This window comes from Xylocopa sonorina, chromosome 9 (assembly GCF_050948175.1).
Source record: "Xylocopa sonorina isolate GNS202 chromosome 9, iyXylSono1_principal, whole genome shotgun sequence".
Taxonomy (NCBI): Eukaryota; Metazoa; Arthropoda; class Insecta; order Hymenoptera; family Apidae; genus Xylocopa; species Xylocopa sonorina.
Genome location: NC_135201.1, coordinates 8,088,387 through 8,116,162, shown reverse-complemented (window position 1 = coordinate 8,116,162; position 27,776 = coordinate 8,088,387). Strand labels below are relative to the sequence as shown.

Genomic DNA, 27,776 nt, shown 5'->3' with positions numbered 1-27,776 from the left:
GACGGCGCTGGGCGATAAATCTACGGGCGAACTCGCATAAATCATTGGAATATTTCACGCGCCCGCGTATACGATAAACTCAAACGAGATTTCCACCCCCCCGCTGTCCCTCTTTTTCATCCCAGTCTCCTCCTACTCTTCTCCTTTTTTTTTTTATTTTCTCTTTCACGGCGATGTAAATCTTTGAAAATTGAGGAAGCAAGAATTTATTCGAATTACGGTTGTTTTGTTTTCACCCCGTTTACGGGCCCCTCGCGATATCCTCTTCCGTCTGGGGTCGTAATGGATTCGAGGGTTTGAGGAGAAGCGAGGAGGACGGCTATTCGATGGGAAACATTCTTACGAGCGAGAGAAACGAGACTCGATGGGAAGAAAATATTGATGCGCGCGCCCTAATACCGTCTTACTTTATTGAAACGGAAGAAAGCTCCTCTCGGCGCGACGCGCCGCCATGTCGCATCCGATTTCGGTACAATGCGAGATCTTGCGAGAAAACGGTCGCGCCGCTGTCGAATCGTGCCATCCCCTAACCTTAACCTGAAAATAGTGTTCCTTGAACTTGAAAAAATTGTGCTAAAAAAGTACGAGTTCCTTTTTCGATTGCGACTATTAAGATTGAAATTTCCAATCTAAACGAGCTGATAGAAAATTCGCGTCGCCATCGAACCGTACCATCCCCTAACTTTAGCCTGAAAATACTGTGCCTTGAACTTGAAAAAAATCGTGCTAAAAAAGTACGAGTTTCTTTTTCAATTGCGACTATTAAGATTGAAATTTCCAATCTAAACGAGCTGATAGAAAATTCGCGTCGCCATCGAACCGTACCATCCCCTAACTTTAGCCTGAAAATACTGTGCCTTGAACTTGAAAAAAATCGTGCTAAAAAAGTACGAGTTCCTTTTTCGATTGCGACTATTAAGATTGAAATTTCCAATCTAAACGAGCTGATAGAAAATTCGCGTCGCCATCGAACCGTACCATACCCTAACCTTAGCCTGAAAATAGTGTTCCTTGAACTTCAAAAAATTGTGCTAAAAAAGTACGAGTTCCTTTTTCGATTGCGACTATTAAGATTGAAATTTCCAATCTAAACGAGCTGATAGAAAATTCGCGTCGCCATCGAACCGTACCATCCCCTAACTTTAGCCTGAAAATACTGTGCCTTGAACTTGAAAAAAATCGTGCTAAAAAAGTACGAGTTTCTTTTTCAATTGCGACTATTAAGATTGAAATTTCCAATCTAAACGAGCTGATAGAAAATTCGCGTCGCCTTTTGTTCGACGCGCCCTCGCAGCTCGTACACAGATTCGATCGGTGGCGCGTCGCTTTTCAACCCCCAAAGAAAATCCTGAATACGCGGAACCAATGGTCGACTTTATGAGCCTGGCTTTATTCGACCTATCGCTGCGACACAATAGTCCCAACGGGCTCGATACGACCGGAAAAGAGGGGATCGTTAGCGGAACGCGGGACTTCCGCAACCGGTCAGCCACCCCCCGACAATCGCGACATTCACTTTCTTCGACCGATAACGCGCTCTCGAGACGTTCTCCGCGATTGCCACTGGCTCGTAAACACGTATTGCCGATTCTACCCTCTCGAAACAGCCGCTGGTGCAGGCTGCGCTGACTACGATGGCAGTTAAGCAGCTTGTCAAGTGGCTGCGCCGATATTAGTGTACCAAGTGTACGTTTTGACTCTTGAGAATTGATAAAATATTTTTTTTATGTGGTCTATGGTTGGATACTTGTTAGTGCAATTTTAGAGCAGTCGTAAAATGATTACGAACGATGGAAGAAAAAATATTTTTTTATGTGGTCTCTGGTTAGATACTTATTAGTACAATTGCAGAGCATCCATAAAATAGTTGTGAACGATGCAAGAAAATACTGTTCTATTTCTAATATATATAAATTACTATAATTTTAGAGCATTCATAAAATGGTAGCGCCTACATTAGTGTACCAATTGTACTTGAGAATTGACAAAATATTTTTTTTATGCGATCCATGGTTAAATACTTTTTATTACAATTTTAGAGCATCCATAAAATGGTTGCGAATAAAGCAAAAAAATTGATTCGAACGTGACGCGATGAAGTTATGCTCGAAGCCCTCAGAAAGTGCCAAATGCGACGCGACCCTCGAAAAGAGTGGTTCAAAACCATTTCCACGAGCTAACTTGAAGCGGAGATCCGTAACATCCGCGGTCGATTCTGGCAGCCACTTTGTTTCGTGTCGTACGTCGGGTCGGTCCCGCGTTAAAGGATTCTCGAGCAATCGTGGAAAAACGAGTGGCAACTTTTAATTAAATCGAGTCGCGGCGCGCTGCAGCTAGCAGGGACTGCGCCTGCAGGGAATCAACGGAACGGCTTCTACCGTTCTTTGTGTGTCTTGATAAAGCCACTCGATGGCAATTTTGTGACAAGAAACCGACGGAATCGATTCGACGACGATATTCGTTACTTTAATTGACGCTAACCGCGACCGCGATTCCTGCGAGAGACACTTCAACCATCCCAGCTCCGCGTGATCGAATCCATTTGCAGAATCGTACGTGACCCGCGAATATAATATTTAAAAAAAGCGTACCAATTACTGATAAAATTACACTTCTACAGACAGCTCTCCTAAAACTCACTGCGCCCTGTTTAACCAACTGCAACGACGCGTAACATAAAAATTGCTCCCTTAGAGACTTACAAAAATAATACCCTCTATGTGCACGATTAAAACAGCGAGCTAAATTAGTCTCAGGTCGCGACGTCGCAGTGTCCTCTTAGATGACGAATTAGGGGCGAGCGAATCGGGACGCGATCGAGTCAGCCGCAAATAATACTGACGATCTCGAGGCGAGGCTTAATGGGCACGCGGACGCTCTTTGAGACGCGACGGGGAGAGCCTTGGCGGGAATAAAGGCGGCGAACACCCACGAACGGCGAGAAGAATGGCGGAAAATTCGAGGACGAGGCGATCGATACTTCCGATCGGCGTTTTGCCGGCGAATTTTCGAGGGACTCGCGTCGCTGCGGACAATGCCACCCCCGCAATGTCGAGCGCGTCGAACGGTAACCGAGAGGGGGTGGGACCCCGTAAAATTTCATGCGGGCATCTTTTCTAACAATTCCACGGCCCAGTGGGATTGAAATTTAGATGAAACAAAACCAGTGCCGGTTGTTTCGTGCCATTACAGGCATCGACGCCGGCGAAACGCGGCTGCGAAGAAAAATCGCGCGTCCTCCCGCGGACGTGGTCGAACGCGAGGGGGTGAATCGACGAAACTTGTTACAGGAAGGCACGCGTCGATGGATAAAACCGTGGGACGATTATCGATATTGCATTATACCGTGGCGTCGTTATTGTCGGCTCGCTTTTCACCGCGTGTATTTATTGCAACACGGATGACGGAGTCTGGCGAAATTAAACGAAACGACGGGAATAAATTATTCGCGACTGTTCAGCTGTTTGCTGGGTTTTTTTTTATACGTGAACCTTTTAACCCTTCGAAGAAAGCTTATAGTCGAATCTGTCTCGATTTTAATCGAAAATATTGAAACTTCGCTCGTATTAGGGACAGAGGGTTTTTTCTTTTATACGTGGAAGGTTTAACCCTTCCAAGAAAGTTTATAGTCGAATGTGTCTCGATTTTAATCGAAAATATTGAGACTTTGCTGGTATTAGGGACAGAGGGGGTGGGTAAGAATTGTTGGAACGCTTCGAGGGGCGAAACTCTGATCACTTTCTCCAAGTTCCCGGCGTCCTTGATTCGATAACTTCACCGTTGCATTGAACGGGGTCTATCACAAAGCTATCGATCGAGGCAACTTCTTTCAGAGGTCTGACGAGCAGCCCTCTGCGAGCATTTTCGACGTGTTTAAATTAAACATTGTTTACCCCCCACGAACTTCTCGACGGCTATTAGCCACTTTTGGAAACGGCGAATTTCCGCGCAAGAATGCCTCTGGAACTTGCAGACTACCCCTCGAGAGCCTGCTGCTAAAATGTAGCTTATCTCTCGAACGAGAACGAGAAAAAAAAAGAAACGAGAAAATGATTTCTCATGCATTATTCAATTTCTCTGTCTCTAATAGTTTCCCAGGTATTGCATCACCGCTGCACTCGAGCTTAGAAAGCCTCCACCTCTGCGTTACCATGCTGTAGAGACGCTAACCGTATCTTCTTTTATTTACGAGCTCCATGTATCTCTCTTTAAACTGCGTGCGCCCGGAAGTGGGCTCGGTAGGGAACGGCACAAGCGCCAAAATATAAATTTCCTTCAACGGAGACTCGACAAACATCGTCAACCATCAATCGAACCGAATCAACTGGATTGCTAAATTTTTTCTGTCGACACTTCGATACGTCAGCTGATTTGAATCTGAAGCAATTTTTTAGAAACTTCATGGACCTCTGCTCCATTTCATAATTTCACGAAGGTTCGTTTGGACGATGTGATTGACTAGAAATTATCGCTCGAATTTTTTAAAAACCTTGCGAACCTCTGCGATGGCGATGGCGTCCGTTTCATAAGTTCACGAAGGTTCGTTTGGACGATGCAACCAGCTAAAAATGATCGCTCGAATTTTCTAAAAACCTTGCAAACCTCTGCAATGGCGATGGCGTTCATTTCATAAGTTCACGAAGGTTCGTTTGAACGATGCAACCAGCTAAAAATGATCGCTCAAATTTTCTAAAAACCTTGCAAACCTCTGCAATGGCGATGGTATCCGTTTCATAAGTTCACGAAGGTTCATTTGGACGATGTGATTGACTAGAAATTATCGTTCGAATTTTCTAAAAACCTTGCAAACCTCTGCAATGGCGATGGCGTCCGTTTCATAAATTCACGAAGGTTCGTTTCAACAATGCGACTGACTATAAATGATCGCTCGAAGTTCACCATATTTCTGTCAGAGCGCAATTTCCGATTCCTCCAGAAGAAGCCACGTAAAACCATCCATGGCGCGCCTGACTTATTTGCTCTGGTGGCTGGCGACCAGCATTTGTCCGAGCAAACGGAAGGACACAAGCGCAGGAGGCACAATAAACCGATCCTGTATCGGGTAGGGTCCGACGAGAGCAACCTTCCTCGCTTTTAAAGAGGAAACGGTCCCTTGATCGACAAAACCCTAAACGAACACGAACTTCTGTCTAATAGAAACGAAACGAGAGATGGTTGGCAAAATGGGATGAACTGCGCGACGCACGTTACCAAAGCGATCCTGTACGATCCACCAGTTGCTGGAACGCGAGTTGACGCAAAGCTGACGAATCCTTTGGGCTAGAAAAACAGAAGATTTTCAGATGCGAACTGATGTGACAACCACTGAAGTAAAAAATACAAGGAAGATTTGAGTAAATAGGATACTCGAAATATTTGAAGGGGTGCTTAAAGACAATATGGCTACTACCCTTGACAAGTCCTGTACCAGCAGCTAGCAAAATACAAACGAGGCGATCGCCTAAGTAGGACCTGCTGACGCTGCCAATAGCAACTCCATGGGTCCACGTTTGAACATCCTATGTCAGCAGATGACACGACTCGTGGTCACAGATCATCGGACCAATAGTTAATCGAGGCTGTCGAAATACATGCATCGATGTACGAATAATATACAAGCGAGTGGATATCAAATAAAAGTTATGGACAAATATATAAGAAGATGGTCGAACAGTCGATGTAGATTGGATTAACGTTTCATCGAGCGAGAAGAATGAAACACACGTGGGAGCAGCTCGCGCGTACGCTCGTCGAGCGCGCCGGAAGTACTATTTACACGCTGCGCGTATTGATTTTCCCTGATTTTATTTGGTCCTTTTTCGTGCCAAGGGAGACTCACAACGCACTGGGGGCTGTATTTCGACGCGAGGCGAATATTTCGCGCGGCCACGTCGGCTTTGAGGCAATTCAACCCCTCCCCTCGGTTCGCAGCGATCGAATTAACCTTACGCGCGTCGACCCCCGTCGTAAATTCGAAACTTTTTCATTATTATCGTAGATCATTGGCCGCGCTGTTGCTCAATTCCGCGCGAGTTTAAAACGGGCCCGTCCAAACGGTTATGGATTATCCCCGTCCTGTAGCGCACGCAATAATTTTTAATTCCACCCGCTCGCGTGTCAGCGTTCAAACGAATCGCCGTTGTCCTTGTTTTAACTAGAAACGCGTAACTGCGAGAGATATCGCCTCGATGAGATTGAATTGGGGGACCATATCGAGGTTGGACGCGATGTTTGTTTCCCAGGGAGGTTGAACGCCACGACGATAATCAGTTAATCAGTGACAGAGAGAGGGAGAGAGAGAGGGGCACTCGTCTGTCCAGCGATTCAAATTTTTATCCCGCTGGGAATTCGTATCGCGACCGATTTATGATACCCGCCAGAGGAACGATGCCTCCATGTTTATCGACGAATAATCGACGAAAATTGTCAGAGTTTCGATAAAAATTCATTCGTCTGTTGAACAGAACGAATCGATGAGTGGAATGAACCATATTTCTTGCGATCAGCTGTTCGACGTTTAAAGTAACCCCGTGAAACGTCGAGAAACAGTGAGAAACCTGAAGAAACTTTGAAAATTGGGTGCTTCGTTTGAAGTAACCTCGTGAAATATTGAGAAATAGTGAGAAACCAGAAGAAACTGTTTGAAAATCGGGTGCTGGTGGGTTGAAAAAAATGTGACATCGAAATCGATATCAGGGTGAATTTCTGGGCACGATCTCTTTCGCGTGGCGTCCTCGAAGAGTCAATTACACGACGTTACCAGGCGGCTGGGTAAGGCCAACTTGGTTGACATTAGGTTAACCTACAATAGCACGAGGAACAAGCCACTCAGAGGGATGGGAACGGCTGCAAGCCAGGTTGTTGGGATAGAAGCGTGCTAATCTAAGACCAAGCCAAAACGCTTCGACCATCTAAGTTATCAGCCGTTTACGAGGTCACACGCGATGGAGAACGCTTGTGAGAGGCAAACAGGCTGTTTTCGAAAGCTACGTTAAAAATGAGACTGGAAATTTCGAAAATGCTAGCAGATTTCCAGTGTCGATCGATAACTGAAACGGTCACGCTCGAACGGTTCCTTTGACGGAGTCGAACGGGTCTCGTTCGCCAATAATCAACCCCCTCGCTGGGATGGAATTAAATACCGCTCTCTGAGCGGCAATCTGCCTTTTTTCGTTTAAATATACCGAACAGCTCGCGATCGTAACTCAACGCGAAACGTTTCCACAAATACGAACGATTTCTCGGAGGAAACTTCGCGTAATTCCGAGAGGAAGCAACTGCAGCGATGCACTGCACCGCCATCGAGAAATTACCCTCCACGGTAAAATTCTACCCTCGTCCGTCACTTTCTTATTACCTTTTATGGTTACAAACGAGTCGAGCGTCTTCAGAATTGAAATAAACATCGCATCGAGCGTTACCATTTTATTCACCCTTCGATTTAACCACCCTCGTCCATCGAGGAACCAAATTACTTGATCCACGAGTGGTGTCCCAATCGAGATAATATTTCGACACTCATCGAAGGCCACATTACTCTGCGATCCTGCAATGCAAGATCAACAAAGAGCCTCGTAGAAGTTGTACTCGCAGTTTGATTCCCATTTCATCGAGCCAAATCGAAGATCCAATCGCTCGACTCAAAATCGAGCAACCACCCTCTCTCCCCTTATCGTTGTTCAGTTGCGACTCGTTGGCTGGCTCGAAAGAGGGTGCAGACTCCTGCAGAGACATTGTCGAGGACATCGATACCTTCTATAATTCTCTGTGCTCTTCCAATTAAATATAAACACGCGAGACCTTCGAAATATCCAAGATATCTCAACAAATATTAATTCCAAACTATTTCTACGCTCTAAACTTCGTTTTACGATACCAAAGCGAGCATACGTACGTGTTCGTGCATTGTTTCGAGGGAAGCAGTATAAAGAAGCCTACGAGAGGTCCTGGCGTGGCATTTAAAAGTGTAAAATAGTTCGATGGAGAGAGAGAGAGAGAGGGCTACAGGCACAGCGAAACGAAAAAGAGTGCTGCAGGACACGAGAGCAGGAGGAAAGGACGGAATTACAGGCTGGAATCGAGGTTTCGTAATGTCTGGGAAACAACCGTGTCCCCATCCTCGTTGTACCCGCCTCCAACTATCCTCGACAGGGTACACCGCGTGTATACGTGTGTACACGCCAGCAGAGTTTATGCTGCGCGTGATATCGCATCTTTCTGTACACGCGCGCGAGTGTACGCAAGGCACGGGTGGAGGAACGTTTATGCATACGACGCCATTACCGTATTTCTTGCGCCCTATCCTTTCGAAGTCGCCCTTCTAATATACTTCCGCGCGAGATGTAATTACGCTTGTTAGTAATGCGTGAACTAGAATTACGCGGTGCCCCGTTACTGCAACGTTTGTCTCAGCAATGCCGCTCGTGTCGCTCGTAAATCGCTGCTTTATGGCGGACCGTCGAATCTCTGCGTGTACACTTTGTTCGACGGAAATAAGATACGCATCTGGGGAAGTAAAGAGACACGAATTTATTATAACGAAACGGTGTACTTCTTGTACGATCATTTGCAGACTTACGTTTGTACTTTTGTCGTTGGTACTTAACATGGAGGAATAAGGCGATCAAGGGGTTGTGGAGAACTGTTTGGACAGAGTATGAGGGGGTGCAGTTCTCCAGCTGAATCTTCGTGATGTTTACAATGACCAGGAGAAGAAAATATAGTGAAATAGCGTATTCCTGATATTTTACTGGCGTTGCTTGGTTTGTCGATTCCTCTTACGCGTCTGATGGATAAAGAGACGCGAATTTATTATAACACACGGTGTACTTCTTGTACGATCATTTTCTTGCAGACTTACGTTTGTACTTTTGTCGTTGGTACTTAACATGGAGGAATAAGGCGATTAAGGGGTTGTGGAGGACTGTTTGGACAGAGTATGAAGGGGTGCAGTTCTCCAGCTGAATCTTCGCGATGTTTACAATGACCAGGAGAAGAAAATATAGTGAAATAGCGTATTCCTGATATTTTACTGGCGTTGCTTGGTTTGTCGATTCCTCTTACGCGTCTGATGGATAAAGAGACGCGAATTTATTATAACGCACGGTGTACTTCTTGTACGATCATTTTCTTGCAGACTTACGTTTGTACTTTTGTCGTTGGTACTTAACATGGAGGAATAAGGCGATCAAGGGGGTTGTGGAGGACTGTTTGGACAGAGTATGAGGGGGTGCAGTTCTCCAGCTGAATCTTCGCAATGTTTACAATGACCAGGAGAAGAAAATATAGTGAAATAGCGTATTCCTGATATTTTACTGGCGTTGCTTGGTTTGTCGGTTCCTCTGACGTCGCGCGAAGCGAGAGGCGGTATGAATAAACACGCGATGGAAAAGTTCGAGAGCCTCGTTCAATTTCGAAATAGTAGAGAAACGAGAAATGTGGAGAGAGAGAGGCTTGCGAAGTGGGAACGAGGAGGTCGCCTGGCACCTCGTCGATACGTGCCATTTAAACTGCTGCGCGCTGCAAACCAAAATACTTTCGAAATACCTTCGAAATATTGCTTTTATCTTACGCGAAAAGGTTCGCGAATGTATTATCTCTCGTTATTAAGCAGTAGATAAAGAGTGTACAGGACGCAGGAGACGTGAGCGCAGGAAGCCTCAGTGACAAACAGGAAACTGGCATCTTACCCGTCTCGAGTGCATGTGGCGCGCCCCCAACTGGGCTGCTGGATTCGCATGCATACTAATTTCTCGCATAGTTCTGAATTCCAACTCGCCTATGCGACGCGCGTAGAATAGAGGAGGGTAGTCGAACGGATTACTACTTGAGGCTCTATTCAGAAGCGTAACAGTCTTCAATTCGCCACTCAAGCGCACCATTTCTCAATACGTTTGATTACATGCACACACACATGCGTGTCAATAAAAAAAGAGAGTCGATGCAAAGTCATTTAACCCTTTTTGCGAGGGTGAATGAGAATTTTCCCCAACTTTCACGATGATCAATTTACACAGCGAGCGTGACGGAAATTGCAACATTTTGAAAAGGATATTTTTCAGAAAATTGAAAGAGAAGTTCGCCAGGATCGAGTAACAATAGCAATGGCGTTCCCTCCGGCCAGGCACCGGATGAAACGCGGTTTAAGTCGATTAGTGTAACGAAAGAAATTCAGTTAGTGCTCGAACGTCGATAGAGCTGCGGCTGTCGGTGCACTTAGCGCCCAGAAGGGGGTGGATTATTTTTATTTTATTCAGACAAAGTTCCTTGGAACGTCGCGCGACTCGAGCACCCCCGCGGGTGCTCTATTTCACGCAAATTCGATTCCCCGTCGTTCGAAATCCGTAGTTCGAGAACTAAAAACGACACGCGATCCCGCCGTACGATCGCCACCTTTCAATGAACTTTTTAACGACCCTCGTCCTCCTCGAGGGGGCGAACGACATTACGCAGGGCATGCGCGATCCTCGTGATGCGTGTCACGTGCGATTTACAACGTGTGATCGGTTTAAACGCGGCGCGATTAATGGAGGCGGGCAGCAATTAAATCAATAACGAAATTACGATCAGGCGTCTCCGGGCGCATTTCGTATTCCGTCCAAGTGCCAATCGTTACCCGCGTCCGGTTCGTCAATCATTCGCGTGACGGACGCGAAAGAATATCGTCTGCGACCCCACGCGTTCGTATTTTCATCAAATTTGTCTCTCGCGTGATCTGAACTGATGAGAGGCATCTTTAAAGCAATCGTTTGATTAGAAAATCGCCACGCGTTTGTATTTTCATAAATTTTGTCTCTCGCGTGATCTGAACTGACGAAAAGCATCTTTGAAACAATCGTTTGATTAGAAAATCGCCACGCGTTCGTATTTTCATCAAATATGTCTCTCGCGTGATCTGAACTGACGAAAAGCATCTTTGAAACAATCGTTTGATTAGAAAATCGCCACGCGTTTGTATTTTTATAAAATTTGTCTCTCGCGTGATCTGAACTGACGAGAGGCATCTTTAAAGCAATCGTTTGATTAGAAAATCGACGAGACCTCAGTGACTCATGAAACAAGGGTGTCCACTGGAAAGGAAGATCGACAGCGCGTTTAAAAATCTAAACGAGTCATCCCCATCGAACTCGCGTAGCCACCCTGTTCAAACTGTCGAGCAGAAGATTATCTCGACTTTCGCGCGCAAGCAAACGGTCAATTACTGTTTGCTTCTCGTTTGCGACGGTTCTCGCGAATCGAAGCAAAGCTGCGCGTCCACGTTGAAAAGAAAACCCCTCGAATTCTCTCTTCAAGTCCAACAAAGATAAAAATGGACACACGTATAAACACACGTAGAGACAGTAATCCATTCTGTACGCGTGCGAAGCGAGCGCTAAACGACAAGTAATTCGTCGTAATTGTTCGACGTTCCTCCGCAGCGTCTTTTTTACAATATTTACCCGTTAATTTCCCCGTCGTTTCTGGTCGCCTCTCGTTTCGAGGCGGCTGAACGGAATAAAACCGGGGCAAAAATGAAATAAACCGCCGCGCAAAGGAAACGCATTTTATTCCCGTCGGGAAGAGGGCGGCGGGGGACTTTAAATGTGTCCTGGAATAAAAACGCCGAAATCAAATCTCCAATTAGTGACCTCAATTAGTGTACATTCATCCGTGGGATTCCATGATAATTATATTCGTTTAAGGTCGAAATCCTTTCCGCTGCCAGTAATTCTCTCTGGATTGAAATATACGCGAGACAGGACGCGTTAAACGCGAGCTATTTGTCACGCTGACACGCTATTGGGTTGTCTTTCAAATTCATTTTTTCATCTTGCGGTTCGAAACGAACTTTCATCCCCAATCGAAACGCTTGAACGATATCCAACAGTGTCTCCTTCGGATTCATTCGATTATCGAATACGAATTCCACCAGTTGGCAATATTTTCGTGCTCTTTTGAAAATATCGCGACACCTCGCGTCAGTTTCTAATCTTTCATCTGTAATATGAAATATTTATGAGATATTCGAGAACTAGCGTCCGCGTAAAGTTCGTTCAATTATCGAATACGAATTCCACCAGTTAGCAATATTTTCGTGCCCTTTAAAAAATATCGCAACACCTTGCGTCAGTTTCTAATCTTTCACCCGTAATATGAAATATTTATGAGATATTCGAGGACCAGCGTCCGCATAAAGTTCGTTCAATTATCGAATACGAATTTCACCAGTTAGCAATATTTTCGTGCCCTTTAAAAAATATCGCAACACCTTGCGTCACTTTCTAATCTTTCACCCGTAATATGAAATATTTATGAGATATTCGAGGACTAGCGTCCGCGTAATTACGTATGCCGTGACAGTGACGCGAATTATCATAAAAAGTTGGTGGGTCCAGCGTGGAGGATTCGGACCAGCGTTGCGAGCAAAACCCCATGAATACGTAATCTATAACGCGAGGAAGAACGAAACGAGGGTGAGGCGAGGAACGTCCCTTTACGAAATGGCGGCAACAACGAGGCAAACCTCAGCCACGCGTCGCTTTAATTCCCAGCAAGGTTTGCTCTTTCTCTCTGTGATCAGGGTAGCTGCGATCGTTTCATCCCCTAATTGCGGGGGCCACTGCTGCAAGAAGAGGAGAGCGGTGCTCGTCGAGCTGTATTCGACACGTAATAGTTTACGATCGGCTCCAGGGACGGTAACAATGGCGGCAACTTGTCATCGAAACTATTTCCACGAGCGTATCGACGATCTATTATATTTCGCGCGCGCCATCCTCTCTTTCGAGCAGATCTGCCGCGTATCGAGCGCGTACGAGCGATCGAGTCGTCTCTCGCTTACCGTCTGGATGGAATTTTCATGGATCCCTCTGTGGATCGTAAAATCGCGCGATTTAGAGTCGACGATCATCGATTTGGAGCGAAAGAAATGGGACACGTGAATAGTGGTTGTACGACGATCGATACCACTCGCAATCTCTCGCGTCGTCTCGATATTTAAGCGCCGTGCATACGTCTTGCGGGTGTTCGATACACTTCATTGATTAAATCTCGCTAGAGCGTGGCCAAAAGTCGTATCGAGCGAGGAGGCTCTCCTCTTCGACCGATGGAACGCGTCGCGTCCTCGAAAAATCGACGGCGAACGACGCGTGGCGCGAAAACGGCGCGCTGCTCTTTAAATTTCATTTCCACGATGGAAACGTTTTTATTCGTTCGAATTTATTTGTTTTCAAAACGGAGGCCAACAATCGTTCGGACAGCTTTGTGATTACCGCCACGGTGCTCTGATCGCTGGAACTAAATCTCTGCCAGGAACTTGAACGAGACCAAAAGTCGGGGGACGATGGAATAGAAAAAAAAACAGAGAGAGAGAGAGAGAAAGAGAAAAAAAGCACGCACGTGCACAGTGCGGGTAGGTGATGAATGAAGCAAATAAACCTCAGCCGTAACGGGACTGGCGAACATCCACCAAATCGGTGTACAACAAATATCGCGTGATCGCAAATGCAAACCAGCGATCGCACGCCACGTGATGCTAAAATAGATTTCAGTCGGTGAACTTTAGACGTTGATAACCAAGTTAAACAAGCGTAGTAGCAAACATCTTTTTTCTCGAGGAAAACGCGACTAATGTCCTGTAACGACTAGCAAGGCACTGTAGAAGGAAAAATTCCGCTACAAACAACTAGCACAGTCAAGTATGCGCAGCAATCAAGAAGATCATTTTTGAGGAACCATTTCAAGCTTCGAATATTTTACAGGTACGCGATAAATTAACTTTCTCCAACGGCCTCGATGGCACACGCAGAAGCCATAAATTGGAGATTTTCGAAAGGTCCATTGCTCGTGACCAAATATGGTAATGACAAAGTCACCCTCCACCAGAAACATCAGCGCCCTCCTCTAAGAAGGCAATGGCCCAATAGTAGAAAATGCTAACGACTGGTATTTAATAAAAAGGGGAATAACTAATCGAACTGCGAGGTAAAGAGACACTCGACAGGACATCAGTCTCCTTCGAGAATCCCTCGGTATAGTATTAAATAAGAAGCTCTAAAAACGACTTCGTAACTTTGCATCCCTTTCTTGCAACCCTTCTCTAAGAAGGCGGTGGCTTAAGAGCCGTAAAATGGTAACGATTGGTATTTAGAGAAAACGTCGAAGAACCAATCGAAAGGCAATCGAAAAACATATCGCTTGTACAAGATAGAGAGACGATAGACAGAACAGCAGTCCTCTTGGAGAATCTCTCGACGCATCAAATAAAAACTCTGAAAAGTACTTCTTAACTTTGCACCCTGTCACGAATATCCTAACCACGAAGAAATCGATTTCTGGTCTTAGAAACCCTTCAGTCCCAATATCCCACCCTCTCGACGATCTTACGCACCAGCATCAACTTCAATCAACCCTTTGCGCTCGAATGGCGATTCTCACTCGCCACGATGTTTCGCGTGGCAACTCGAGCGGCTGTATTTACGTTGGATTTCGTTATCTTCAATTGATAGATGCGAAGTATTGGTTCGAGAGCGTGGTCCCTTAGGCTGTTTATGTCTTCGGTTGGAAAGTGACATTGTGACGTAAAATTCTACGACTGTAGTCCTGAATACGATGTGTCCAGCGTGTAGTACAGTTTCGACGGTCGTAGGAAGCACGCGTATCGCGAAATTTTCCACCGCTCGTTTTCAATTTCGAGCAAGTGTAAACAGTAACGACGTATCGGATGTGAGAAACAGAAAAATTAATGTAACAGACAGTGAATCAGGAAGTAGCAGCGATCATCCGCAAGATCCTGGCACTTCAGAATACCTTGGTAAGTGTTTGTGTAAAATGTTACAATTACACAGAACTTGAGCTCTGATAATTATCTTTTTCAAGACTGTAAACGCGGATAATATATCAGTATATAACACTTTCGTATGTTAATTCTTCTGTAAATTCATTTACGCGCGAAATTGTCTCGCCGCCGACCAAAAAAGTCAAAGGGTTAACTCTGTCGCTCGTAGAACGTTGAGATTCGACCAGCTACGGCTCGTTGCGTCTTTCACGATTGATATTAAGACACGAAACGCGTGAATCACTCGTGTACAAGCCACTGTGCACTCAAAGCGTTAAAAAGCGTCCCGTGGCAATACGAAGCACGGTTTCGTCAAGAGGTGTCCCCGCTGAGTGCCTAACTTTACGAGCGGCGCTATTCCAACGCGCGAGTTTCATAGTTTACGGAGGGTTCGCGCTGGTCACCTATCCCAAGAGCCGAGGTTATCACGGATGAATGTCCGCGTGAATTTAGTTATGGCTATCACGAGCACCCCTCTCTCTCTCTCTCTCACCCTCTCTCTCATTCACCATCGCGTCCCCTCGTTCTCCATTTGATAACGCGCGATACGTTTACACGATACATTTGACGTATCGCGGAGCTGGTGGTAATCGAATGCAGCCGTCCCATCCACTCTCCATTCGCAGGGAAAATGTCCTTTCAGCCCTTCAATGGGTTCCTTTTAACCCTTTATAAACTGGTCCTCGTAGCAGCTGCATTCGCGTCACACTGGAAACACTATCGCTCGACAGAGAGTCGCTGGATCTCTCTGGACAAGTGTTTATCGCTAACCATGTGCACGTAAATTGAACGACGTCCTTAATGACAGTCGATCTCCAGCCACGTCGTTTCTAATCACTTTTTAATCGCCAGACAGATCCACAGTCATTAATAATTACCAATGAAATTTTCGAACACCAAAGAAAAATTCTGCGATACAAATGGATCTCTAATGAAAGACGGATATCCAATGGCAGCCAGTTTCCTGCTCAGACACTCGGACAACCAGCCGCACAGTTTCGACGGAATTTGTCGTTAACGACAGGCGATTAAGTACGCGCGTGCAGCTGACTTCGAAACGTTAACCTCACCGTGTTTCCCTTCTCTTTTCCTATTTTTTTTCATTCTTTTTCCACCCCCAACCGCCGTTCTTTCTCTTCGTCCGCCGTCGCTCGACCCTTTCGACCGTACTTTCCCGACACTTTGAATAACGATGTAAGTAGATCGATCGAGGGGACGTCCGACACTATTTTCCTGCAACGCTCTATTAATTTCAGTTGAGTTTCTACGTACGGTCCCCGTGCACCCGTGATTAATTATCCGCCTCCTGATAGCTTCATTCCGCGTTGGTAACGTGTATCTGACTGAAAGGAGAACGGGCAGAAACGAGCCACGGGGGGTGATAGATCGTTACCGTGAGATTTGGTGGGACCTTTTTTCTCTTGGCTGGGGGATGAACGATATCGAAGTCGACTGGTACCACGCGAGAGGGATGCAACCGCTGCTGGGTTGTTTGTTGCGTTTCTTGCCTCTCAAAAATTGATATTAGTAGCAGTTTCGAGCGGACGCTGCTCCCATTGGTCATCCGCAATAATTCATGGTTTACTTTGTCGTCTGACTCCATTTTCTCTCGCGTGCACCGGGAATGACAAGTGGAGAACGCTTGGTGACTTTCTGGTACCAATGACGAGGAACTATATCGTGAATAGGATCGAAAGAAGATTGTTTTCTGGATAAATTAGCTTTCGAGTTTCAAACGATGAACCTCGATATCTTCTGTCAGACAAATGGTTAAATCCGCAATAATTCATGGTTTACTTTGTCGTGCGACTCCATTTTCTCTCGCGTGCACCGGGAATGACAAGTGGAGAACGCTTGGTGACTTTCTGGTACCAATGACGAGGAACTATATCGTCAATAGGATTGAAAAAAGATTGTTTTCTGGATAAATTAGCTTTCGAGTTTGAAACGATGAACCTCGATATCTTCTGTCAGACAAATGATCGAATTGTATTGTATTAACTGTTTCACTAGGTTTTTCTTTTATCCTCGTTTGTTTTTACTGGCTTTATATCGATGGAGTTCCTTTGGAAATACGTTTTATACCTTTCATAAACGTCTTATCTTTCTAAATAAAATTTCAACCCCTGCCAGTGGGTAACTGCAGTTCGGGAAAGTGATCGAATCGAATCGCGTCGAGTTTTTATCGTGTGTTTACAGCAGCTTGGAACTTGGAGTAATCCACCATTTCCCGCAAACTCCGTACTCGAATGGGACACGAAATAAAAAGCCAGCCGACGTAAAAGCCAAAGCATCTTCGTTATTCTGTTTCCTTTTAGTTGTGTTTATACGCCGCTCGTCGCAATTCCTTTTCCAAAAAAAAGAAGAAGAAAAAAAAAGGAGGTGGAGAGAAACAAACAGAACCGAAGTCACTCGTTTCGCGAGCTCGATACGTCGATCAAAAGAGGCCACGCGGAAGCCACAATGGAGAACATGATAAGTCACGTAGCTCGTTTCTCTTTTTTTCTTTCCACGAAACAACAATTTCAGTCAATTATTTCTATCGACTTTCGCTTCTTCCGTCCACGCGCGGGAAAGAAGTTTCAACTTAACAAATATCAACACTGCTCGATCCCCCGTCGATCAGCCAACTTCGAACAACTTGATCGAGCGAGAAGAGATGAAAAATCAATAAAAACGCGGTTATACCCCTCGTCGAGCGTATTAATTTATTTATATATCCATGGGCGATCGGTGAAACTGGAAAAAAAAAAATAATACTCCAACGACCGCGTAACACCTACCCGTTGAATATTAAAAGTTTTAGATTACAATGACCGAGAGTGTTTTATTCGCGCAACAAATTGAACATTTAATAATGTCCCGGAGTTTCGCCGCGTTGAACCGCGGCAGTTCGTTAAAAATACAATTTCTATCCCAAAGTGGACGACGAGTTTCAGTTTGAATAACTGTTGTCGGATTTCTGTTTTCGCCCAGTCCGGGGGTTTAAATCCGCGGGACGGCTCCCCTCGGCGATGAAAACGGCGAACGAAAAGAGAAGAAAAAAAAAGCAAAAAACAAAAAATAGCAGGGTTAATTAGACGCGTCGTTTACTCGGACGCGAAACAGGAAGGAAACGGACAATGAGGGGGTTAGGCGGTGATTTTTGACCCCGCCTGGATGGGACGCTACGCACCTCTCTTTTATACCGTAATGTTAATTAAACGCAATAAAACGGAACGTAGGCGACAAAACAGCGGGTGTATTTCGTGGCTCCGCGAATTAATTCCGTTACACGTGACGGTAATTAAATTAACGCTGGTTCGAGCAGTAGCTCTAAGAAAGAGAGAAATTAGACCTGAAATTGGGGACTGAATCAAGGATCTACTGAAACGATCAATGTTTCCAGCATAAATGTTCAAATATCGAACATTCTTTGTAAATATGTATATAAATATAATATCCATGTATCAAGTATCGATTTTTATTCACTTGTGCATTAATTTGGTCAATTGCCAACTGGTCATAAAATACTCCAGATTTTAACAATTAAAACTTAGATGGAATTGGGGTAATCAATTTTTTCAGGTACCAAACATTCTAAATATAATAATCACATATCGAATATCTAGCGTTAATTTGATCAATTATCCACTGGTCCCCAAATACTCCAGATCTTACCAATTAAAACTAAGATCTCCAAGCTGGTTGCTAACATTTTTCGAAAAACCAGCGGGGAGGAAAACGCGTCTGTACGCAGCGTGCAACCAGCGCAGCGTTATAATTCCCTCGCGGCACTGCTAATTCCGAGTAACAGCCTCCGTAACGATTCTTTGCAATTTACATGATAATCATAATCGCGGGTAGGGGTTGGAGCGCGACTTCGTTAGCGGACCCGCGCCCTTTCAGATGGAAATAACAAAACTAATAAACTTCCGGTGGGACAAAGTGGCGCGCGCGCGCGTGGCTATGTTACGAAGGCCAGATTCACGCGAAGCTGTCCAGGAAAGGAGGAGGAACCGCGTACGGCTTGCGCCCGTTGAATTCGCTCCGCAACCGGATGACGGAGTTAACGCTGAGACATCAGGTTTCCGGGCGTCTAAGACGCGAGGCGGGACCAACGAAACGCAGTGGAGATGCATCTACCCGCCTACAACCGTCTCCAACCTGTCCTATTTGTTTAGGATAAGCGACTATTCTAATTGTAAATTAACAGTAGCTGCTGGTGATGCACAGTGGTGTCTCAGAGTCTCCATAACGATGCAGAGGGCGAAGAGAAGGGGTGAAAAGTAGACGAGGGATCATTGGAAAAGTAAATTAGCGTATCGAGTGATATACAAAAATAACCGTGTTCGTTTATGTGGAATATTTAGGATAAGAGACTGTTCTAATTGTAAATTAACAGTAGCTGGTGATGCACAGTGGTGTCTCAGAGTCTCTATAACGGTGCAGAGGGTAAAAAGAGAGGGTGAAAATTAGGCGAGGAACCATTGAAGAAGTAAATTAGCGTATCGAGTGATATACAAAAATAACCGTGTTCGTTTATGTGGAATATTTAGGATAAGAGACTGTTCTAATTGTAAATTAACAGTAGCTGGTGATGTACAGTGGTGTCTCAGAGTCTCCATTATGGTGCAGAGGGTGAATAGAGGGGGTGAAAAGTAGGCGAGGGACCATTGGAGAAGTAAATTAACCAGATCGAACGATTATAGGTTTCCTTACGATGATTGCGGTTTCTAGGGAGTATCGAGTGATATACAAAAATAACCGTGTTCGTTTATGCGGAATGTCTGGCCAGTGAAGGTACGAGTCGAATGCGAATGCCAATTGGCATCGTTTCACGACTCGATACTAGAGGTACCAAGTTCATAACGTTACTCGTGACACGAGTATGGCGCAAAGGATCGTCTGGTTCGAATTTGAAATCATTCCGTTCGTCATTCGTCGATGTTAATCAGAACTGTTTCACGATCCCGTTCTAGGATTGATCGAGGCGTTTCTATTATAAAGAAAAAACGAGAGAACGAACTTTTAATTACCAGAGGGCGACAAACGGGGATAACGCCAAGGGCGGAATCAATGCCTGCTGATTTAGTACCATTCACCCCCTTCACGCTTCGAGTAACGCGGATTCAATAAGAACGTAATTGCTGGGACGATGTTTCTATTTTTCTTTCTTTTTTCCTCGAACGCGAGAAATTTCGAATGCGCTTGATCGATCGAGCGGACCAACGAGATGTTTTAAACGCGGCTGCAAATGGCAGAGTCGGTGGTTACATATTTATGCGGTAAACCAGGGGAGAGACGTGTAGCGAAAGCCGTTAAAAACTCGTCCAGGTTTCAATGTTTGATCGAGTCGCATCAATTTTTCAGTCGAACGCTTGAAAATTTCACGATTCAATTAAAAATCGAAGGCAGCTCGAATATCTTATCGCTCGAATAACGAGCGAAGGGCGGAGAACGGAATGAGCTGGGAACGAAGATAATATGCCAGAGCAGTTCCAGAGGATGCTGGGTACAACAAACTGCATCGACTATTAAACAAACGCGGCAGCATGCCCGAGGAATGTAAAACCGCGCTCTTTGTACCGTTGCCAAAATGCGTTTCTTAGCGAGGCAATCACGATTTCTTCGTGCATTACATTCTATTAAAGTAAGCTGCCTCGTTCCGCTACCAGCATCGCTTGTTTATAGGAACGCAAATTTTCGACGACCCTCGCAGGAATTCCGCGAATGAATTTCCTCCCTCTACGTCTTTCTCATCGTTCGAAACAGGTCAATTCATTTTTTCATCCCCCTTTTCACCCCCTGAAGCCTTCGTGGCAGTTAAAAAGCGTTCACTTCTTCGCGTTAAACGCGAGGGGGTGGTTTTCTTTCGCAGAGTGTCACGTGATCATCGTTCGAAACACGCCAATTCATTTTTTTCATCCCCCTTTCCATCCTCTGGAGCTTCCATTGCAGTTAAAAGAAGAAAGTTTATTTCTTCTCGCTTCGCGTGAAACGCAAGGGGGTGGTTTTCTTGTACAGAGTGTCACGTGATCGAGAAAGATCGCGGAACGTTAATAACATACATCGTGGTCGGAAATTTCCGAGGTAAAACTGTCCGACTTTAATTATACGTTTTATTAGGGAACGGCTATGCGTTTCGCGACATTTTTTTCGAACAACATTTGTCCTTCGCGCGCATTAATTACGCCCCAAATAACTAACGAATGGATCTAGCAGAAAATGTGGAAGCATGTTTTCGCGCAAAAAACAACACACATTACCTGTGCTCGAAAATGACGGGGCCGCCTCTGAAAAAGTTAATTAAAACGCTCTAAGGTCACCGCGCTCTCGTAACTTCTTGTCGCCTAATTATGTGTCTATTCACCGAGCGAGTGTCGTCGTGCTTAATTATGAGGCACGCAAGCTCCGTCGATTTCGACGACTGACAAATCCTGCGACACGACAATAACATAACGTAATATAATAAAAAGAATCGCAGCTCAAAACTTTGCACGTGATCCACGAACGCCATTCATGGCAGATCTGCGCCCTGTAGCACTGTAAGTCGTCGAAGATCGTAGAGTAAAGACAGCCAGACGAAGAAAAACGCTCACTTAAACACTTATTGGATAACAGAGGGTAAATAGATATTGAATAATCGGCGAAAATACGCAGAAGACGCGACGACCTTTACCAAATGAGACGGAACGACAATTTGCAACCATTAAATCGACTGAGGAAGGGGGTAAGCGTAAATTGACCCAGATAGGAAACTCGTCGCGAAGTCACTGACGCACGTTCGCGTCGCAAACCCCACTTGACAATTCGATGTCATAGGCAAACACTATTGAATTAGATTTTATCCGTTTTAACAGTTGAGTCGACTGGTGATTTACATCTGAACGCGTAGATTGTGCATCGAGTGATCACAATTAACAGTAACGTACGAGAGTCATTAGAAATTAACGCATTTCTTTTGTACTTAGATCTGGCGAAAAATCGACAGGTACTTTGTTAATAATTAAGGATAATCAAAGACACCAACGCGACTCAGAGGGGGTAAGAGAGTCTTTACTTTACAGATCACTGTGCCCATTTTGAATTATCGCGTTGGACACGCAAGACCACGAAATTGTCATTCATTCGAGCATCCATTATTCCACTAAAATGTGATTATCGTTGAAGAACCCCGAACGCTTCGCTACTTCCGCCATTACGAATGCTGCACAATAATGCATAGTCACAGGAAATATGACGAAAAAACGTCTTCACGCGCGGGTGGGTTTTGCTTAATACCAGCTGTAATCATAAAGCTTTCACTTGCTCCACGGTACACAAAATAGAAACGCCAACAACAGCGAATGTATGACTCTTTGTTAACCGAAAATTACTTTGCATTTTTTTCTAAACGATACTCGCCAAGCGTAGTTACAAAGCGACAACGAAGCCTCGAAATTAATAAAAGTACTCGTTCATAAAACGAGAGAGAGAGAGAGAGAGAGAATATTAAAGCAGAGAAGAACGAAAAAAATCTTTCGCTTATTAGCAAGTATTCGTTGTCCCAAATAAACACTATAAATAATTTAGCTTGCAGGTACCCACACACGAGTACAGTGCGTTCAATGGGTTAATAATACTGGCAACATTTACTCGGACAATTTCATTATAAAACGTCCACGAGGTACATTTCTTATCTCTCGGGGCACTTCGCGTGCCTCCTTTCCCTTATCTATCTTCCTTTCCGGCTATCTCCGTGCCTTTTTCCACGTGAAAAACCCGTTCCCGTGGCCTGCTCTCGGGTCCGAAATAAAATTTCCATTCGGCTGGCTTTGAAAATCGCTAAAATGCACTCTCGGAAAATTGTCCCCCCTTAAGTAAGTCTCCCATGGGTACGGTAAGTAGCAATCAGCAATAAGCAACCGAATTACCTGCTTTCCCGTTGTATCGCGAAACAGCCAACAATATCGACATACGAAGGCGTATCTTCCGTAACAGTATAAAACCGTCGAGGAGTCTGGTGCGCGTGCACTTTGTTGATTACCAATCGAGGGGAACGTTAATGAAGGAAATTTCGATTACCATCCGTTCCGACAATTTTTATCGCCCTTACTGCTGCTCGATACGAAGAAGGACTCTGCCTATGCGATACTCGCGTCACGGGAAAATCGAATGTCTCCAGGCAACAAGACGATCCCTTTAAACTTAATCGAGTAAGTACGTACGTCTGAGCTCCGTTTACCCCAATTAAGTAATTGACCGTTACCTCGATGCGTCCCACGGGACTCCCTAGCTTTTACTTTATTTTTTAAAGATCGTTACCGAACGATCCACTCGCGAGCTTAAACAAATTGCCATCCCAGATGGGTTTCCATCGAGCTTCTACGGTCCTCCAATAATCCGTGAATCTAAATTCTTCTTAAATACGTGCAATCGACGATCGTTGAATCGCGATTGGAAAGTGAAAACCGTAGAACGCGGACTGGTTCTTTCTTAACCCTGTGCGCTCTTTATCGGAACGAGTGAACGTCGTCGCGAAGCAAAATCGCGCGAACTCGCAGTATCAAAGGGTTAATGCGAAATTGAAAGGAATTCCATATCCGCGAGGTGGGACGAAAAAAAAGGGAATTGGAAAGCCGAAACAAAGGGGCGAAGAGGCGACGAAACGAGAATACGCGAGCACCCTGTGTACTGGCCGGATGAAAATGATCCCAGACTGGAACAGCCTCGCAGAAGAAGGCGCGCTTCATCAGCGCATTAGCGTATGAGGAAGACGCGGAGGTGGACTCTTTGTGCGACGCGTAGACTCGTCGCCCCGCGTGACACGCGAGGGGATGAACACGGGTACGCGCACTCGCGCAAAGGCTCGGGTACTCGCTTTAATACAGTAGTTTCTCGTGGCACGTTAACTCCCGCGATCATTTACCACTATCAACGTCCACCACCGTCCTTCTGAGCCACCACCGTCGAATATATTTAACGCTGGCAACGGCTGCAGCGACCGTGAAAACGCATTCATTTTTCACCCCGGCCACCGAGCACGGGGGTTGCTGCGCGGGATCCACGGGCGTTAAAAGTCAATCCACGCGTGTGCGGCTGAAAAAAAAAGAACGCTGGGACGGCAGGGAAAAGGGGGATTAAAAAACAAGAAAATCCCTTGGCGAAACACGATCATCCAAGACGAGGCTCGGTTCCAGCTTCACGCTCTGTTACCAATGCAGATTACGCGTCCGTTCCGCGTCAAAAATTGACGACACACTTTCTGGCATCGACAGACTGGTTTTCGAAACTCTGCTGTTTTTGTCGGTGATTACAACGTGAAGCTTTGTCGATAGATACGAACATTACTAATAATTCTAATCGCAACGCGTATGTTATTATTTCACTATATGTTTGGTCCCTTCGACGATTAACGATAAGTATCCAGATAGGTGGCAGAATTCCATGGAGCTTAATTCCTGACGCGTGTCAATAAACGCAGAGGTGTTCAGAGGGAAGAGGATCGTTGACCTAGTGGCGAAAAGTGAACGATTCGACGTGGACGGGGAGCTCCTACACGGAACGGGGTTCAACGAAACGAAGCGGTCGACGCTGGTTAACGAGCCTTGCGGTTAATGATACACGGCCAGCGGAAACTAATGGGCCGAAAAATTCGAGCGGGACGGAGGAATCTCGCGGGACACGGGTCGGGCAGGAACTTCGACCGTAACTTTCGGCTGGCATTAAATTTCGTTTCACGGCGAATTTTTTCACGAGATTTCGCTTCCGTCGGGGCTATTTTATGGAAAACGCGGATGAACGATCGAACGGCCACGGAATAAGAACAGACCAAGACGCCTGACTATGATAGATACGTGCCGCTTGGCCAAGATCGTTGCTGCCCTTCCACGTGCGCTTATTTCACCAACTGGACGTCGACGATCGGCACACATTCGAGATGAGGCATCGCCCTGGCAAGACGGCTGTTTTAAAACGTTCTGGCGCCGTTTTAAAGAGGATCGTCCGGGGGTTGCGTCCCCGCGCGCGCTCGAACCCTCGAGCGAGTCCGTGTCGATTAGCACGTGATCCACGATGAATGGGAAAGCCGCATAAAGGGGGAACGATTCTAAGGAAATACACGAGCCAGGTTCGCTGCCGGTTTTCCGTATCCCGCGCTGCTCAAACGATAGAATTAACCGTGGACGCACGCGAGAGGGTGAAACGTGGAGGGGGTTGAATGGTTGGAACGGATCGGTTATCCTGTGTTGGCGAAACGAGGGGTTTTATTATTATTTCAACAACAGCCACGCGGATGGGAATTCCGCATAATGATAAGGGCTGTTTCCCGCGGCTATTTCCAGCCGAAGAAGAGGGAAACGAATTGAATGCATGCTCGAACAAGACTCGAGTAATTGTACTCGGTGATTTTGATGGATTTCGGTGTACCTTTTGAGATAACTGATCGTTCTGTGCGAAACACATCGACGATGGTGTAAACGTGCCAATAGATCCGCTTGGTTTTATGTATAGCGCTAAGTGATAAATGATAATGAAAGCGAGCAGCGTTTGGAACTCGTCCCAGAGCAACGACGAACTTTCCTCGATCTCGTTCGAATTCTTGACCGTGGAGAAAAACGAGCTTCGTAATTGTGACGGGGAACTTCAGCTTCTCGCGTCGATATCTCTTTAATTATATAACGATACAGTCGGACAGAGCTGGATTAACGAACTCGTTACAGCCACTCGTGGCCCCCTTCGTATGGGGAATTCATTTCGAAGTTGGATCTCGCGTGATCGTGCGATCCCCTTAATAAATACACAGGTTCGAGTAACGAAGAAACGAGGAACGAAAATTCATTCGAACGTCGATGGATCCCGTCTCGCAGCCTGTTTCTCCGTTCGATTTTCGAGTCCCGTCGAATTGGATTACCCTGAGCGAGAGAGCCACGCAGTGGCCATTGTTCCCAACGCGAAACCCAACGCGAAAAAGGCGCGACGCCTCGCGAGGAGGACGAGAAAGGAAAAATCAGATTGGACTGGCCGTGCGTTCGGAACTGGCTCCGCGAAAAAATTGCGAGAGCCTCGAATATCATCGTGAAACTATGGCAGACGATCGAAAAAGAACTGTGCCAAGGCTACCACCGTGGGCGTCGAGGAACGCAGGGATTTCTGTTCATGCATTAGCCATGTAGCGGTTCGCGGATGCGCGAGCAACGCTCTTTGAAAGCCCTCGCCTCGTTTCTGCGACCGCGAATCGCAGGGCCGTGCAAGCTCTCTTAGTTGTCGCGGCGGTTGTCACAGAGGAACGCGGAGAGCAAAAAAGAAAGGGGCAAGCGACGCTTCGTTCGCGCCGTTGAAACCTCGAAGAGATAGCGCACGTGGTCGTACGTCGCTGGTGTATACGTAACTACGCGCAGAAAAAAGCAAAACAGTAACTCGCGACACGAAAACAGCCAGAGGTTATTTCTAACCGCGCGGTCAGAAAATCACCGCGAACGAACTGCCACTGTCCTTGGCTGCGGTCGACAGAGAAAGAGGTTGCAGATGGTTGGATCCACGGGTCAAGTTCTGGATCAAAGGTGCAGACGAATTTAGCTCCTCGCCAAAGGGGCACGAGAATCGAAAGATCCGCGACAATGGCCCTCTCTCGAGCACCCACTCGAGGTGTCGAACCGCCACGATACACGTGCCCACCGATCGTACCCCAATGGACGCGAACAAACCACTAACCTTGAACGTACACCAGCAGAAGCAGACTGCAAAGGATCCAGCCTCGTATCATCGTATTCATGGTCCGCCGGCACTTGACACTTTACTCGCGGCAGAGCGCACCTCTTCGTACACTAACTGATCCCCGTTCGTATCACGAGCACATTCACACACCGTGGTGACGGTCACACGTCGACGCGGGTCCGCGACGTAACCAGCCTCGGACGTTGTAGTCGACGGACACGATGCAGAGGGTTCGATCGAACGCGACGATCGTATCGAACGAAAATAAAGGAGGCGGGGAGAGCAACGTGCGTAAAAGTCGCGTAGTACGCGCACAACAGCCGGCCAGTGCGAACTTTCCGCAAGGACGAACGAAAGCAAACTGAGCCACTGTTAGCTATCCGAGTTGGTATCCGCCGGACTCCCTCTCCCTGCGGCTCGACTCCCGCCCCCAGCGCCATCCTACCTGCACTCCATATATCGGCCGCCTTCCCCTCCACCAGAGCAGCGCGAATTCCACCCGACACTCTCACCCTTTCCCAGTACCTCTCGCACCCCCAAAACCCCACCTGACGCTTCCGACAACCCGTTTCCATCGTCTTCCTCGCTCATTTTTCCATCGTCCACGATCGTTCCACCTCTGTTCTTTGCCCTCCGTGGCCCATCCCTCAGCTCAGCTATTTTTTTTTTTTAAACCACCCTTATCGAGCACCGTCGATGCGCCTGGACGATGTCATAAGCCCCTTCCCGCGGACGGTTTATCCCCACGTGTCAATTTATCGAGCTTTTTAGACGATCGCAGGGATCGCGTCCATCCGCGGATCGTCCTCGCAACCCCTCAGAACCGCGCTGTCCTCGTTTCTTTCCGATGGATTTCTTGCCTGTACCTTGTCTTCCGTTTGGTTTTAACGCGACGAGGTCGCGTGCATCTCGCGCAGGGTTCGAACTGGGTTAATACACGACGAAACGATCGTTTGTATCGCAAACCGATCGATACGAACGATTCCAGAGGGGTGAGGGTGAGCGTCTGGCAATTTGATATCGATACTTGGCTCCCCTGTAATTCCCCGTTCTTACAAAAGAAGAGCCAGCGACACTCGATCCGCGATATCGTGCGGTCATGATTATTAAAGGAGTTGAACGAGGGCTCAATGAATTCGTGCGGTTTCGCGGTTTGGCTTGGATTGTCCATGGGCTGATTTATAAGGGTTTCTTCCACGGGCGCTCGTTAATTAATCGCTTCCGCGGCAGCAGATGGTTGAGATGATGCTGTTTCTCGTGTCAGGATGTTCGCGCGACTTGCTGATTA

The 27,776-nt window shown here is 46.2% G+C and overlaps 1 protein-coding gene across 2 annotated transcripts in view; it reads right to left on the bottom strand.

The window, feature by feature from the left end:
* Positions 1-26,787, bottom strand: part of LOC143426632 (uncharacterized) — a 284,406-nt gene extending 257,619 nt beyond the window's left edge. For both annotated transcript variants that reach the window (XM_076900213.1, XM_076900214.1), the window contains exon 1: positions 26,486-26,787. In XM_076900213.1, coding sequence (XP_076756328.1) covers positions 26,486-26,546 — 61 coding nt within the window. In that variant the 5' untranslated portion in view covers positions 26,547-26,787. The remainder of the gene's footprint in view (positions 1-26,485) is intronic.
* Between the last annotated feature and the right edge of the window lie 989 nt (positions 26,788-27,776).